This window comes from Scyliorhinus canicula, chromosome 14 (genome assembly GCF_902713615.1).
Source record: "Scyliorhinus canicula chromosome 14, sScyCan1.1, whole genome shotgun sequence".
In the NCBI taxonomy this organism is placed as follows: Eukaryota; Metazoa; Chordata; class Chondrichthyes; order Carcharhiniformes; family Scyliorhinidae; genus Scyliorhinus; species Scyliorhinus canicula.
The window spans coordinates 12,539,258-12,557,015 of NC_052159.1; the positions used below are offsets into that span (position 1 = coordinate 12,539,258).

The window sequence follows — 17,758 nt, forward strand, 5'->3', positions numbered from 1 at the left end:
CCCCAAGTTAGTCTGTTCAAGATAGCCCCCTAAAATGGTAAAATTCCCCTTGGGTCATACATCACCAAGTCTCCGAATAATCTTGCACCCGGGTGGACTCCCAGGTCAGTCAACTCCATTGACGTCTCTTCCTCCATAGACTTCAGTGGTTGACTATTGCACCCTGGCTGCAGCTCCAAATGCCGGATACTGTATCCCTTTAAGTCCATATTCTGGTTCCATTCAAGATGTCCAAGGCATCCAACCAGACTTTGTCAAAGCAAGAGCCTGGCAACCATTTGTCCTTATTAAATTCTTCTCAAAGGCACTGCAAGGCTTCCAGACTTTGCAACATTCAGGCTGTTTACACATCTAGTTGATGGTGTTTTCCCAGCCTCCACCCATTGGGTTTTCTTGCCCCTCATTCCCGATTCCACACCATAGTTGACCGCCCCCATAAGCAAGGTTAGAAATTGTCCTGGCTTGCAGTTTAAGGGTCATTCCAGGGTTAAGAACTAACTCCTGTTTATCCAATAGAACCATAGATCCTTTACAGCGCATCAATGTTGCACCAATCCTTCGAAAGAGCTCCCATTTAGGCCCACTCCCCCGCCCTATCCTCGCAACCCTGTACCTCTTTGGACACTAAGGGGCAATGTAGCATGGCCGATCCACCTAACCTACACATCTTTCGACTGTGGGAGGAAACAGGAGCACCCGGAGGCAACCCACGCACACATGGGGAGAATGTGAAAACTCCATACAGTCAGCCAAGGCCAGAATTTAACCCGGGTCCTTGGTGCTGTGAGGCAGTAGTGCTAACCACTGTGCCACCGTGCCACCCAATAAAAAAATGACTCTTTCCTATCCAGCAGTGAAAAAATAGTCGTTTAGACAAGGTAACAGCTGCGAATGTGGTCTGATCAGTGTGAAAGCAAGGAGAAAGAGTGGAAAAAACAAGTCCACAATTAATAACATCACTACTGATTACGATTGACTATATAATTGATTAATTGCTTGATTTAATCAAAGCACAGTCACACTTAGTTTTAACTCAAGATCTACACAAAACTTCAACACAGACTTAATACAGGTTCTCTTAAAATAACAGCAAAGCAGAAATAAAATGCAAAAATGTAAAGTTGTGAAAATTAGTGATCGCAGGCTTCAGGCCTCCATAGATTGCTAATATAATTTAAATTCCACCAGCTACCATGGTGGGTGGGCTGTCTCTGAAACACAGCCTGGGCCTCTGGATTACTAATCAAGTGACATTATCACCCTCTCCCCACAACCCCTTCCCACCACCAGCGGCATTTTACCATCTGCCTAACTGTTGCTGCATGGGGTGACCACCCAACAAGGCCTGAAGGCCTCGCTGTGGGCTTGAGTTGGGAGGGGCCCCCTGATCAGGCAGCCTCTTGGCCCCCTCTGCAGAAACAACACCCCCACCTTCACCAACTACCTCAGCCCACCTCACCGGGGAAGGTGCGGCTGGCTCCAGCATCCCCCATTCCCCCCTTACCTTGTGTTGAGGGTGGCCTCCGTTATGCCACTCTGGACTTTGTGCCGTCATGGCAACGGCCATTGCTCCCAGTGGCACATCTGGGACTGAGGAGCTGCCGATCACCTGACTGAGGCGTAATCTTGACCCTTAAAGGAGATGGAAGCCCTGACAGCAATTTATCAGCTGCCTGATTGCTCCAGGATTTGGTCGGAGCTCCCAGGAATGGCTGAGACGTAGTGCTCCCCCCCCCCGCCCTTGCCGTCATCGGGGTGGTCACCACCTCACCAAAATTCAGCCGATAACAAAAAAACACCAAGTTGTTTGTAGCAACCTTTTGAGTACTTTTTTTCTTTTTTTTAAATAAATTTGGAGTACCCAATTATATTTTTTTCCAGTTAAGGGGCAATGTGCCACCTGCACATTGGTTCTGTCTGTACCTCCCGCTGCCTCAGGAAGGCAGACAGCATTATCAGAGACCCCTCCCACCCAGGCTTTGCATTCTTCCAGACCCTTCCATCAGGCACAAGATACAGAAGTCTGAAGACTCGCACATCCAGACATAGGAACAGTTTCTTCCCCACAGCTACTAGACTCCTCAACGACTCCCCCTTGGACTGATCTGTTCCCTGTAAGAACACTATTCACGACTCCCTATGCTGCTCTTGCTCATGTATTTGCTTTGTTTGGCCCCTTGTTCCGCACTATAACCAACCACTGTTTGTCGATGTACCATTTGTCAATGTACTCTGTTGATTATTCTTTTTTTGTCTACTATGTACGTACTGTATACGTTCCCTTGGCCGCAGAAAAATACTTTTCACTGTACTTCGGTACATGTGACAATCAATCAAATCAAATCAAATTTAGTGTGGCCAATCCACCTAACCTGCACATCTTTGGGTTGTGGGAGTGAAACCCATGCAGACGCGAGGAGAATGTGCGAACTCCACACGGACAGTGACCCAGGGCCGGGGATTGAACCCGGGGACCTGAGCGCCGCAGGCAGCAGTGCTAACCACTGTGCCACACGCCACCCGTTCCTTTTGCGTATTTATCCTTAGCTCCAGGAATTGCAATTATAAGGCCACAAAATCATTTAAATAATGTTAACTGAAGCTCCTGCCCTTTGGGAGATTGTTGGAGACTGGAATTGACGCAACACGCACAGCACATGCAGTTAATGCCAGGAAAGCTTTTTAGACTCCATCCAGGATTGATTCATAGAGCGACATGTTTTAACCCAACAAAGGAAGATGCCTTTATCAGTAAAATCACAAATCGGGCAGCAGGTTATGGGGAGGGTTAACATTGCAGGTCAAGGAATTACCAGCAGAATTTGAAGAGCTCAGAGATCGAACAGTTTTTGAGCAAATGTAGTGTCAGGAAAAAGTAGGCGGGTGGGGATCGGGTTGTGGGGGGGGAGAACTAATGGGAAGGTCTGTAATAGGGTTGAGATCAGGACTGACTGAAAGCCTAAAGGGAGAATAGTGCACGGCAAAACAGATGATAACAAGTAATGCATCAAAAGATAGGTCCAGAGGAGATGTAAGTCGTTACAGCAGAGCCATTGCCAGCACCCGCTTACTGAGAAAATGGTGACATAAAAACTGTAAACTTTTATTCACTGGAGCTAGAATAATGTGTGACAGTGATTATAATCATTTTATTATTTAACTTCAGCAGAAAATACAATTTACAAGCAGACTTTTTTCAGGTAGGACAGACATTGAACTGAGACACGTACTCCTTCTTGTTTTTGATCAAGTCAGGGAAAATGCTTATTCTGACACGTTGTTATTATTATTGATCCCTGGCGTTGCCTCACATGGCGAATCCCTGCCGGATTATTTTCCTTTTTAAAACATGTCATAGTGCCCGATTCTTTTCTTTTTCCAATTAAGGGGCAATTTAACGTGGCCAATCCACTTACCCTACACATCTTTTGGGTTATGGGGGCGAGACCTATGCAAACACGGGGAGAATGTGCAAACCCCACATAGGCAGTGACCCGGGGCCAGGATCGAACCCAGGTCCTTGGAGTCATGAATTGGGAATTGGGAACCTCCCCTGGACCTTTTCCAAGGCCAACACACAGGAAGGATGTGCTGGCCTTGGAAAGGGCCCCGAGGTGATTCACAAGAATGATCCCTGGAATGAAGAACTTGTCGTATGAGGAATGGTTGAGGACTCCGGGTCTGTACTCGTTGGAGTTTAGAAGGATCAGGGGGGATCTTATTGAAACTTACAGGATACTGCAAGGCCTGGATTGAGTGGATGTGGAGAGGGTAGGAAACTTGTAGGAAAAAGTAGGGGCAGCATGGTAGCATTGTGGATAGCACAATTGCTTCACAGCTCCAGGGTCCCAGGTTCGATTCCCGCTTGGGTCACTGTCTGTGCGGATTCTGCACATCCTCCCCATGTGTGCGTGGGTTTCCTCCAGGTGCTCCGGTTTCCTCCCACAGTCCAAAGATATGTAGGTTGGGTGGATTGGCCATGATAAATTGCCCTTAGTGTCCAAATTTGCCCTTAGTGTTGGGTGGGGTTACTGGGTTATGGGGATAGGGTGGAGGTGTTGATCTTGGGTAGGGTGCTCTTTCCAAGAGCCGGTGCAGACTCGATGGGCCGAATGGCCTCCTTCTGCACTGTAAATTCTATGATAATCTAGAGGACACCATCTCAGAGTAAAGGGACGATCCTTTAAATGAGAGGCAGTTTCTTCAGCCAGAGGGTGGTGAATCTGTGGAACTCTTTGCCGCAGAAGGCTGTGGAGGCCAAATCACTGAGTGTCTTTAAGATAAAGATCGATCTTGATTAATAAGGGGACCAGGGGTTATGGGGAGAAGGCAGGAGATATGGGGATGAGAAACATATCAGCCATGATTGAATGGCGGAGCAGACTCGATGGGCCTAATTCTGCTCCTATGTCTTATGGACTTAGATTTTAAAAAGTCCTGAGAGTCGGGAAACGAGATTCTCGCCTGTTCCCTTATTTTTCCCTGCCCCTCGCTGGTGACATGACAAGCTTCCTGCCCACAAAGGGCGGGAGCTTTATTTAAATTAATTTAACTAAATTTGAATATCATTAACGGGCTTCCCTGTCTAATTATTCCCCCTCGCTAAATATTCAAACAGCTTCAGAAGAACAGGATTCATTCGAATTTGCCATCCTTCCCTTGTCTGGCCGGCATGTGACTCTGGACACACAGCAATCTGATTGACACTTAACGGTCCCTCTGAAACGGCCCAGTGCAAACCATTCCGTTCAAAGGATGGACAACAGATGATGGCCATTCCTGCAAATCACAATTCTCATGAAAGAACACAATAGTACTGCAGTAGCGTCCGAACCAGTGTTTTGTACAGGTTTATCATAGCTTCCTTGTTTTTGTACTCGACGCCCCTATTGATAAAGCCCAGGATATTGTATACTTTATTAACCGCTCTCACAACCTATCCTGCCACATTCAGTGATTTATGTACATTGGATTGGATTGGATTTCTTTGTTGTCACGTGTTCTGAGGTACAGTGAAAAGTATTTTTCTGCGAGCAGCTCAACCCATCATTAATATATGAAAATAAAATAAAAGAAAAGAAATACATAATAGGGCAACACCATGTGCACAGTGAAACTACATAAACACCGGCATCGGGTGAAGCACACAGGGATGTAGTATTAATAAAGCCAGTCCATAAGAGGGTCAGTTAGGAGTCTGGTAACAGCGGGGAAGAAGCTGAGCGGAATTCTCCGACCCCATGCCGGTGCGGAGAATAGCGGGACGCGCCGTTTTTTCCCGCGACGGCGGTCCGACACGCTCCCGCTATTCTCCCCAACGCGCACATTTTTCCGACCGCCTTTCCCGCGAATAACCCCGTCAAATTGCCCGAAACGGCCAAAACCGGCCTCCCGCTATTCTCCGGCCCGGATGGGCCGAAGTCCCGACGTCGGCATGCAAGTTCAGTACGCCGGTTGACACACCTGCTTTTCAAATTCGTCAGCCAGTCGGGCTGGCTGCCGAGGAGGTGAGTGGACCGCCGGACTGCGAGCACACCGCGGCTGGCATCCTGGAGAACGCATCGAACAGTGGGGGGGGGTTGGGGGGAGGAGGGGTGGGGGGGGGAAGGGGGGTGGGGGGGAGAAGGAGAATGGGGGGAGGGAGGGAGAGGGAGAGAGAGGGAGGGAGAGAGAGAGAGAGGGAGGGAGAGGGAGTGGGGGGGAAGGGGGGTGGGGGGAGAAGGAGGGGAGAAGGAGAAGGGGGGAGGGAGGGAGAGAGAGAGAGAGAGAGGAAGAGGGAGTGGGGGGAGGAAGGGGGTGGGGGGAGAAGGAGAAGGGGGAGGGAGGGAGAGGGAGAGAGAGGGAGATAGAGAGAGAGAGAGAGAGGGAGGGAGAGGGAGTGGGGGGGAAGGGGGGTGGGGGGGAGAAGGAGAAGCGGGGGAGAAGGAGAAGGAGGAGGGAGGGAGAGGGGGGCCGCTCGCGCCATTTTACGACGTCATTGTGGCGTCATTCGGGAGTCGCAGCCTTTTCGCGTCATTTGACGCGTGGCACCCGCGGCCCCGCTCCTAGCCCAATTCCGGGGCATGAATAGCTCGTGAGCGGGGCCGTATTGGGCCATCGTGAAGCTCGGCCGATTGCACGACGGCCATCCCGATTTTTATCGGGAGCGGAGAATACCCCCCACTGTTTTTGAATTTGTTTATGCGTGTTCTCAGACATTTGTATCTCCTGCCCGATGGAAGAAGTTGGAAGAGTGAGTAAGCCGGGTGGGAGGGGTCTTTGATTATGCTGCCCGCTTTCCCCAGGCAGCGGGAGGTGTAGATAGAGTCAATGGATGGTAGGCAGGTTCGTGTGATGGACTGTGCTGTGTTCGCGACTCTCTGAAGTTTCTTGGGCCGAGCAGTTGCCATACCAGGCTGTGATGAAGCCAGATAGGATGCTTTCTATAGTGCATCTGTAAAAGTTGGTAAGGGTTAATGTTAATGTCCTGGTTCAGCTCACTGGGCTAAATCGTTGGCTTTTAAAGCAGACCAAGCAGGCCAGCAGCACGGTTCCCGTACCAGCCTCCCCGGACAGACGGCGGAATGTGGCGACTAGGGGCTTTTCACAGTAACTTCATTGAAGCCTACTCGTGACAATAAGCAATTTTCATTTCATTTCATTCATGCTGACAATGGTGTGTACAGCACTTTGCTTCCTGAAGTCAATGACCAGCTCTTTAGTTTTGCTGGCATTGAGGGAGAGATTGTTGTCGCTACACCACTCCACTAGGTACTCTATCTCCTTTCTTTATTCTGACTCGTCATTATTCAAGATCCGACCACTATGGTCGTGTCGTCAGCAAACTTGTAGATGGAGTTGGAACCCAGTTTTGCCACGCAGTCATGTGTGTACAGGGAGTATAGTAGGGGGCTAAGTATGCAGCCTTGCGGGGCCCCGGTATTGAGGACTATTGTGGAGGAGGTGTTGTTGTTTATTCTTACTGATTGTGGTCTGTGGGTCAGAAAGCCGAGGATCCAGTTGCAGAGTGAGGATTCATGTCCTAGGTTTTGGAGCTTTGATATAAGCTTGACTGGGAGTATGGTGTTGAATGGTGGAGCTGTAGTCAATAAATAGGAGTCTGATGTAGGAGTCCTTGTTGTTGAGATGCTCTCGGGATGACTGTCGGGCCAGGGAGGGTTGTGCACCCGTTGCAGCGATATGCAAATTGCAGGGGATCAAGGCGTTCTGGGAGTATGGAGGTGATGTGCTTCATGACCAACCTCTCAAAACACTTCATTGCGACTGAAGTCAGGCGCACCGGACAGTCGTCATTGAGGCACGTTGCCTGGTTCTTCTTTGGCTCTGGTATGATGGTGGTCTTCTTGAAGCAGGTGGGGACCTCGGAGCGGAGTAGGGACAGGTTAAAGATATCCGCAAACACATCTGCCAGCTGGTCCGCGCAGGCTCTGAGTGCACGACCAGGGATCCCGTCCGGACCCATCACATTCCGAGGGTTCACTTTCAGGAAGGCCGATCTGACTTTGGAAGCTGTAATGATGGGTATGGGTGTGTTGTGGGCTGCTGGAGCACTCAACAGCAGATCGCCCACGTCACTCTGCTCCTGTTCCCTCTGCTCCTGCATCCCCTTTGGAATTGTGTACTTTCATATCTCTCTATGTTCTTCCTACCAAAATGAATCACTTTGCACTTCTCTGCATCAAATTTAATGCACCACTTGTCTTCCAATTCTACCAACGTCTCCAGGTCCTTCAGAGGTTCTACACGATCCTCCTCATGGTTCACAATATTTCCAAGTTTTGTATAACTTGCAAATTTTGAAATTGCGCTTTGTGCATCGAGGTCTAGGTCATTAGTATATATCAGGAAGCGCAGGGGTGTCAACACCGAGCCTTGGGGAACTCCACTGTCAGCATTTATTCAGCCCAAAATACAACCAATAACCACTACTCTCTGTTTCTTGTCATTCAACCAATTTCATATCCAGTTTGCCCCTGTCCCTTTTGTTCCCATGAGCACTAGCATCGCTCACAAGTCCCTTGTGTGACACTTCATCACATCCTCCTTGGAAGGCCATGTACTCCAACCACATTACCCACATCAACCTTTCTCTTGCCTTTTGAAAAACACAAGTTGGTCAAGCACAATCTTTCCTCAATAAATCCTTGCTGGCGTTCCTTAATTGATTCATATTTTCTCAAATGACCATTAATTTGGTACCGAATTATAGTTTCTGGAAGATTCCTCACCGCACGTTTATGCCTGGCCTGTTCTTGCTGGGTTTATCTTTACACGTGTTTGAACTAGGGTGCAAAGTCTGCAATTCTCCACTCCTCTGGCATCATTGAGGAAGATGAAAAAGGTTTTGGTCAGTTTCTTAATAATTTCTACTCACACTTTCCTCAGTATCCTTGGATGTGTTTCATCCAGCCCTAATGCTCTATCAGCTTTAAATACGACAGACTATTGTATGGGTCTGTCATGACGGGTTTATTCTGTGAGTCTATCATGATGGGTTTATTCTCTCGGTCTGTAATGATAGGGTAATTCCAAGGTCCTGTAGTGATGGGTTTGTTCTCTGGGTCTGTCATAGTGGGTTTATTCAATGGATCTGTAATGCTATATTTATTCCATGGGTCTGTAATGATGGTCTTATTCCATGGATCTGTAATGATGGGCTTATTCCATGGATCTGTAATGATGGGGGTTTATTCTGTGGGTCTATAATTATGGGTTTGTTCTATGGGTCTTGAGTGATGGGTTTATTCCATGGCTCTGGATTCACTCTCGGACTCGACAATGGGTAAGTCTCCTGTTGGTTAATGAACAGCGATCATGCCAGGCATGCTTCTCCTGAAAAATGGCAAGCATTTTTCAGCAGTCGTTGTCTCATCAGGTTGTCACTTTTCACCGTTCCAATTTGATACGTGTGAGTAAATTGATCTCAAGTCATTTGCTGTTTAATCTGTAAAATATGAAGCTATATATTGCCACAGTTCAAGCCTAACCTGAACTGACAGCTGAGAGACACTTCTCTGGAGAAAATCCTCAACTCTTTGTTGCTGAAGTAAACTGACATCAGTTTATGTTCACCTCTGAAGCCTGGACTAATATTACACTCTGAGCCATTTTGTGGTTATTCCAATGATGGAGCTTCAATGTACTGGGTTATAAAGTAATAGGAGGCAGACTTGTGTCTTAACACCTGGCAGGATCTTGTGTGCCATTGCTGGGAAGAGGAGATCTCATGAAATAACAGAGAAAGATCTGACAACCTAAGAGAACTTAGTAACAGGAAGGAAGGAGAGGTTTTAGAACTGGAGCATTACATTGAACTTACCACATACTGTAGAACCATAGCTTTTCGCCCAACTGTACATACTGGTGTTTCCACCCCACATAAACCTCCTGCCATTCTAATTCATCTAACCCTATCAGCGGACATGGGGAGATAGTGGTGCGGTGGTAATATTACTTGGCTGGCATCCCAGAAGGTTGCTCTGGCTGGACATGTGTTCAAACCCCACCTTGGCAGTTGGTGGAACTTGAATTCAATTCATAAATTTGGCATTGAAAGCTACCATCAGTAATGGTGACTATGGCAACCATCAATGACTGTTGTTGTAAAAACCCATCTGGTTCACTGGTATCATTTTGGGAAAGAAATCTGACGCCCTTACCTGGTCTGACCTACATGTGACTCCAGATCCACAGCAAATGTGGTTGAGTCTTACCTGCCCTCTGCAATGGCCAAGCAAGCCACTCGGTCCAAGGGCATTTTGGGATGGGGTACAAATGCTGGTCTTGCCAGTGATGCCTACGTCCTATGAAAGGATTTCATACATTTGTCTAGTTTCTCCTGAAATGTATCTGTGCCCATAGCCTCAACCACTATTTGCACAGGCAGGGACCCATGCTCTGCAAACAAAAAGAGCATGTTCAAACCTTTCACCTTTTTTTGAATTACCCAGGAACTTGGGGCAACTATGGTTCCCCATCGCTTCCTCCATCGCACCGCCTCAGCCAATCAAGATGGACTTGCCAATCAGCCGGCACCCTTTTCTCCTGTAGTATAAATTGTTGCGATAGTTTGAAATTTGACATTCTTGTGTTTGTCCAGCTGAGTGCAAGCTGAAAAGCTTCGGCAACGTGTCTCTGGTTTCAGCAATATTCAAGCTCTGTCCTATCAAACGACCAGAGATAAAGTTAACAAATCTGCCATGTACGGGAGTGCTTGCTAAACGAGCACTCTCCATTAAGAAAAAGTTAGACTAACTTTGCAAAAGAAGAAAATTGCAAGAACTTTTTTTTTTGCTTGCTTTCATAGAAAGTGCAGCACAGAATCAGGTCATTGGGCCCAATTGGACTTATATGTTGTCACTCACATTACTTCTGGTTTAGCACACTGGGTTAAATCACTGGCTTTTATAGAACATAGAACAGTACAGGCCATTCGGCCCTCGATGTTGTGCTGAGCAATGACCACCTTACCCAAACCCACGCATCCACCCTATACCCGTAACCCAACAACCCCCCCTTAACCTTACTTTTTAGGACACTACAGGCAATTTAGCATGGCCAATTCACCTAACCCGCACATCTTTGGACTGTGGGAGGAAACCGGAGCACCCGGAGGAAACCCACGCACACACGGGGAGGACGTGCAGACTCCGCACAGACAGTGACCCAGCCGGGAATCGAACCTGGGACCCTGGAGCTGTGAAGCATTTATGCTAACCACCATGCTACCTTGCTGCCCCAAAGCAGACCAAGGCGAGCCAGCAGCACGGTTCAATTCCCGTATCAGCCTCCCCGAACATGCGCCGGAATGTGGCGACTAGGGGCTTTTCACAGTAACTTCATTGAAGCCTACTCGTGACAATAAGCCATTTTCATTTCATTTCATTTCATCTAATCCTACTGGAAGATCCTTCTATTCCTTTCTTCCATCGTGTACTTACCCTGACATGCATCAGGCTTCCCCTGACATGCATCCATGACGTTAATCACGTTCTTATCACTCTTTGAGTTGGGAAGCAGGCAGATGAAACAGAAATCAGACACCATGCCCGCTGCCAGCCCGCACGATCCGGCGGTGATTTTACAAGCGACGGCGATGATATTGGTTGTGCTGCTGTCCCATGGGCCAATACAGGCCCTCAACCTGCACTTTCTTGTCCGATTCCCATACCCCTCGATTCCCCGGCACCCAAAAATCTACTGATCTCAGACTTGAATTCACTCGACGACAGAGCATCCTGCGCTGGAGAATTGTAAGGACTCACAACCCCGAGTGAAGACATTTCTCCTCGTTTCAGCCTGAAATGGCCCATTTCCCTATCCTGAGATACATGCCCCCTGTTTCTCGACTCTACAGCCAGGGATATTGATCTCTCAATGTCTACCCGCTCAAGGCCCCTTAGAATCTTATGCTTTCAATGACATCACTTCTCATTCTACTGAACTCCAAGGAATATTGGCCCAGCCTACTCAATACCGCCTCACTGGATAGTCCTTTCATTGCAGGAATCAGTCCAGTGCACCTGCGCTGGTACCCACTGGAGAATAGCCTGTTGATTGTGTAGGCTGGCAATGAATAGGGCAAAGCCAAATGGAAACTGCGAATGTGAAGCCTTCATAATAATACAACCACCATTGCTTACGCTGGCTGTGTTATGTACCTGTAATATGCAAAGGCAGGAACGATCTGTGAAGGCTATTACTATCCTGTAATTAGCCAGTATGCCGCATACTATTGTTCATTAAATTAAACAAGGGTTTATCAGCATAGGTATAGAGAAGATATTTTTGTTTGCGGGCAAGACCAAAACTAACAGCTATAATTATAAGCTAGTAGTCACAAATAGATCAGCGTAGCTGGGTTATTTGGGACCTCAGTGGGTCGGTGGTCCCTGCCCTTTTGCGACTTGCCCCAGTCCCAGGTAAGAGTCCCATACTCAGGGTTACGAGCCATGGCCGATGCCGGAACAGGCAAAGTTTTGATGGCAATGGGGGAAGAGCTTGAAGGCCGGTGGCCGCTGGCAGGTGGAGGGTCCTTCAGGAAGAGTACTTGCATTTCCTTTAAGCGCACATGAGAAAGGGAATGGAAACATCACCTCATGTGTTCTTTTCTGCGATCATGTTGTTCGCTGAAATGGAAAATGGGAGGCTCCCACGAGTAACTGAAGAGGAAAGTGCGGGTCGGCGAGGCGTGAAGAAATGAGTAGAGGAGCTATCCTGAGCCAGATCACTATGACAACAATAAGTCCAATAGGAAATTCAGGAGGAACTTCATGAATGGTTGGACAGTGAAACTAAGTAATAGCTGGGTGGGTAGGTGAGGTGAAGTATAGTAAAGTGTGTCGTGAGGGGACGTGTACAGGAGCACTAACACCGATTTAGATCAGTTGGGCCCAATGGTCTGTTTCCGTCCTGTTATAACATTAAAACTAGGAGCAGAAGTAGGTGATTCAACCCTTCGAGTCTGCTCCACCATTCAATATGATCATGGCTGATCTCATCTCGGCCTCATCTCCATCTTCCTGCCCGCTACCCAGAACCCTTCATCCCGCGACTAATTAAAGACCTATCTGTCCCCTCCTTAAATTTGTTTTGGGTTCCGGCATCCACTGTATTATGGGGTAGAGAATTCCACAGATTCACCACCCTTTGAATGGATTAAAACCTCCTCAATTATGTTTTAAGTCTTCCACCTCTCAGCCTAAAACAGAGGCCTCTCATTCCAGAATGTAATAATAATAATACTCTTCATTGTCAAAAGTTGGCTTACAATAGGTCCTGGGCGCAGCGAGAATCCCACAAACACATATTCAAATTAGCGTAATGGCTTATTTAAATATGCTGATCTGGATCACGTCCAGTGGGGGCGATATCCAGATCGTGACGTCTCAAGAGATGCCGTTAAGCATTTGGAGAGTCGCAAATCTCGCCAGAGGCCTCTAGCGAGATTCAACAGCCTCATCCTGACACCAAGCCGGGCGGCAAGGCCGTTAAATCATGCCCAGGAAATCTCATGGTGGTACATGATATTAAAGCGGATTGACAGGGTAGATATAGAATGGATTTTTCTCCTTGTTGGGACATAACAGTGGTGAGCACTATTGCTTCACAGCGCCAGGATCCCAGGTTCGATTCCCGGCTTGGGTCACTGTCTGTGCGGAGTCTGCACGTTCTCCCCGTGTCTGGGTAAGTTTCCTCCGGTTTCCTCCCACAAGTCCCGAAAGACGTATTGTTAGGTGAATTGGACATTCGGAATTCTCCCTCAGTGTACCCGAACAGGCGCCAGAGTGTGGCGACTCGGGGATTTTCACAGCAACTGCATTACAGTGTTAATGTAAGCCTACTTGTGATAATAAGATTATTATATTATTATTATGTCATAACCAATGCCTTTGCTGCCACTTCCTTTCAGACCCTAGGATATAGGCCATTAGGCCCTGGGGATTTGTCTGCCTTTAATCCCAATAGTTTACTCAGTACTTATTCCCTAATGATGATGACTCTTTTAAGTTGCTCCTTTTCAACAACCTCTGCGTTACCTGGTACTATTGGGATGGATCTCGTGTTCTCCATCATGAAAACTGAGGCAAAATATTCATTTAGTACCTCTGCCATTTGTGTGTTCCCCATTATTAAGTCCCCAGTTGCATCCGCGAAGGAACCATTGTTAACTTTAATTGCACTGTTCCCTTTTATATAATTATAGAATCATTTGCTATCTATTTTTATAATTTGCGTTCGATTTCTTTCATAATTTACTTTTGGTTTTTTTAATTACCTTTTGAGTAACCCTCTGTTGGTCTTTTAAAGTTTCCCAATCCTCCAGCCTGCCTCTGGCTTTATCTTGTCTTTAACCTCCTAGCCTAAAATGCATTTTCCCCTACGACAACCTTTCTCCCGCTCTCGGATATATTTTAGTTGGGAGGATTTGAATATTTCCTTCAATATTTGCCACTGTTCATCAACTGTCCTACCTTTTAGTCTTTCTGCCCAATCCACGTGGGCCAAATCTGTCCTCTTGCCTATGTAATTACCTTGGTACAACTGCAGAACACTAGCATGAAATGAAATGAAAATCGCTTATTGTCACGAGTAGGCTTCAATGAAGTTACTGTGAAAAGCCCCTAGTCGCCACATTCCGGCGCCTGTTCGGGGAGGCTGGTACGGTAATTGAACCGTGCTGCTGGCCTGCCTTGGTCTGCTTTAAAAGCTAGCGATTTAGCCCAGTGTGCTAAACCAGCCCCTCAACCCCTGGGGCTCAGATTTTTGCCCTCAAACTGAATTTGATAGTCAAGCATGCAATGATCACTCTTCCCTGGATGATCCTTTACAACAAGACCATTAATTAATCCCATCTCATGACACAATGTTGAATACAAAGCAACCTGCTCCCTGGTTGGTTTGATAACATAGAGTTCCAAGAACAATCGCCATGAACTCTCCACACTGTGCTAAATCGCTGGCTTTGAAAGCAGACCAAGGCAGGCCAGCAGCACGGTTCGATTCCCGTACCAGCCTCCCCGGACAGGAGCCGGAATGTGGTGACTAGGGGCTTTTCACAGTAACTTCATTGAAGCCTACTCGTGACAATAAGCGATTTTCATCTTCATTTTCATTTTCCCTTGAGGCTATCATTGCCAGTTTGATTAATCCAGTCGATATGCTTATAAAAATAACCCATGATTATTGTTGGACCTTTATTACAAGTCCCCAGTATTTCCTAGTTTATAATATATCCTACTGAGGAACTACTATTGGGGACCCATAGATTACTTCCATCAGGGACATCTTTCCCTTGCTATTTCTTATTTCTACCCAGACATATTCTACATCTTGATCTCCAGTGCCAATACCATTTTCCACTCCAGCACTGATCCCTATCTTTTCTAAGAATGCTACACCACCTCCTTTTCCTTTTTGACTCTCCTTCCAAAGCACAGAGTACCCTTGGATATTCAACCTCCAGATCTGGTCTCCTTGAAACCATGTCTCAGTCATCTCCCCAAAATCATATCCCATTGTCTCTATTTGCGCTGTTAACTGAGTAATATTATTCCGAATGCTATGTGCATTCAGATACAAAGCCTTTAAGTTTGTCCTAATTTTAATTTTCCCCACTCCTGATGTTCACACGCTCTGCCCCTACCTGTCATCATCTGGCCGCAATTGGTCTCACCATTAACCAGTGCTCACACCTTCTCCTTACACATTGATTTTTGAAATTTCCATGCAACTGAACCCCCCCCCCCCCACACCCCCAACGATGGAGTAATTCGGAAAACTGTTGTCAGTGAGTGAAGTGAACGGTAAAGCCCACACCACTTCGAGGGGATTAAGTACACACTAGTAATTGAGGATTGGCACCGAGTTAGTTACGTGTGCGCATATGAACTAATGAGTCCGCAACAAAGTTGGAAAATTCTGGAAACAGATAGCAGATCAGGCAGCTTAATGCAAAGTGAAACAGATGTTTTATTAGTGAGTGAAGTTCCAGCCAGGATAGCTGGAGCCCTTTCAATACGCTGTACCTGAGAACTCTGAAATTGGCATTAATGCAAATGGTACGCGGTTAGACATAATCAACCGCCTGCTTTCAGTGGGGAAGTTTTAAATCCTTAAGACTGTGATAGAATTATAGAGTTTTGAAGTGCACAGACAGGCCATTTGGCCAATCTGATCTAAGTAAATTGGGTAGATATTCTTGGCAGTTTAGAAGAATTAGAGTTGATCTCACTGAAATTGAATGGATTCTGAAGGGGACATGATAGGTTCGATGCAGAGGGATTGGATTCACTGGGCAGGGAATCCAAAACACTGGGGCACAGTGTCAGGGCAGAATGTAGCACAGTGATTAGCACTGTTGCTTCACAGCGCCAGGGTCCCGGGTTCGATTCCCGGCTTGGGTCACTGTCTGTGCGGAGTCTGCAAGTTCTCCCCGTGTCTGCGTGGGTTTCCTCCGGGTGCTCCGGTTTCCTCCCACAAGTCCCAAAAGATGTGCAGGTTAGGTGGATTGGGCATTCTGAATTCTCTCTCTGTGTACCCGAACAGGTGCCAGAGTGTGGCAACGGGTGGGTTTTCACAGTGACTTCATTGCAGTGTTAATTAAGCCTACTTGTGACAATAATAAAGATTATTATTATTAGGATGACGGGTCAATCATTTAGGACTGAGAGGAAGAGAAAGTACTTCATTCAAAGGGTTGTGAATCTTTGGAATTCTCAACTGTAGAGGGTTGTGGATGCTCCATTGTTCAATTCATTTAAGGCTGAGATAGACAGATTATTGGTATCTTCAGGAATGAAGGGATGTGGGGAGATAGCGGGAAAATTGACTTCAAGCTGAATATCAGCCCTGATCGTATTGAATGGCAGAGCAGACTCAACGAGCTGTATGATCTACTCCGGCTCCTATTTCTTATGATCCTATGTTCCACATGAGCCTTCTTCTACTCTGGCTTCCTTGATTTCATGTTCTCCTACCCCTTGGTTTTATGTTATTATTAAATTGTTTCTCCTATTCTCTTCTTGAATCAACAGGTCTGTTCCAGAAGGCGATCATCCAGAGTGGAACAGCCTTATCCAGCTGGGCTGTCAACTACCAGCCTGCCAAATACACCCGGCTCTTGGCTGAGAAGGTTGGCTGCAGCATGCTAGACACCATTGATCTGGTGGAGTGCCTACGAATGAAGACCTACAAGGAGCTGATTGAGCAGGACATCATGCCCGCCCGTTACCACATCGCCTTCGGGCCAGTGATCGATGGTGACGTCATTCCCGATGACCCCCAGATCCTGATGGAGCAGGGGGAGTTCCTTAACTATGACATCATGCTGGGGGTCAACCAAGGAGAGGGGCTCAAATTCGTGGAGAACATGGTGGACAACGAGGACGGAATCTCGGCCAGCGACTTCGACTTTGCCGTCTCCAACTTTGTGGACAATCTCTACGGCTACCCGGAGGGGAAGGACACCCTGCGGGAGACCATCAAGTTCATGTACACCGACTGGGCGGACAAGGAGAACCCCGAGACGCGTCGTAAAACCCTGGTGGCGCTGTTCACCGACCACCAATGGGTGGCGCCGGCAGTGGCCACGGCGGACCTGCATGCACAGTACGGCTCACCCACCTATTTCTACGCCTTCTACCACCACTGCCAGAGTGACATGAAGCCCGGCTGGTCTGATGCTGCCCATGGCGATGAGGTCCCCTATGTCTTTGGTGTCCCCATGATTGGACCCACTGAGCTTTTCCCTTGCAACTTCTCAAAGAACGACGTGATGCTCAGCGCCGTGGTCATGACCTACTGGACCAACTTTGCAAAAACCGGGTAAGCTGACTTTGCACAGAGTCTTTGAAATTTTGGGGATGTTTTTTAGATTAAATTCATAAATTTATTTCATAGTGCTACACAACTTGTAGGGCTAAAATTGTTGCATAAGGGTTAGACTTAAAGGAATAGGGGCGGGATTCTCTCCTACCCGGCGGGGAGGGCGGGACGGGCGGTCCTGGTGCTGAGGAGTGGCGTGAACCACTCTGGTGTTGGGCCGCACCTTCAGGGGCAAGGCCGGCGCCGGCAGGATTGGGATTCACGTCGCCCACCCCCAGGCGATTCTCCGCCCAGCAGGGGGTTGGAGAATCTCGCCCCACGGTGTCCGCAGTGGTTTAGTTGGTAGCGCCCAGGCCTGTGAGCCAGAAGCTTGTGGGTTCAAGTTCCACTCCACGGGCTTGAGAACAAACTCTAGGCTGGGACTGCGCACCAG

At 47.6% G+C, this 17,758-nt stretch overlaps 1 protein-coding gene across 2 annotated transcripts in view; it reads left to right on the forward strand.

Moving 5' to 3' along the window:
* nlgn4xa (neuroligin 4 X-linked a) overlaps window positions 1-17,758 on the forward strand; it is a 307,693-nt gene that overhangs the window by 288,232 nt on the left and 1,703 nt on the right. For both annotated transcript variants that reach the window (XM_038818165.1, XM_038818166.1), the window contains one exon: window positions 16,536-17,325. In XM_038818165.1, coding sequence (XP_038674093.1) covers window positions 16,536-17,325 — 790 coding nt within the window. The remainder of the gene's footprint in view (window positions 1-16,535; window positions 17,326-17,758) is intronic.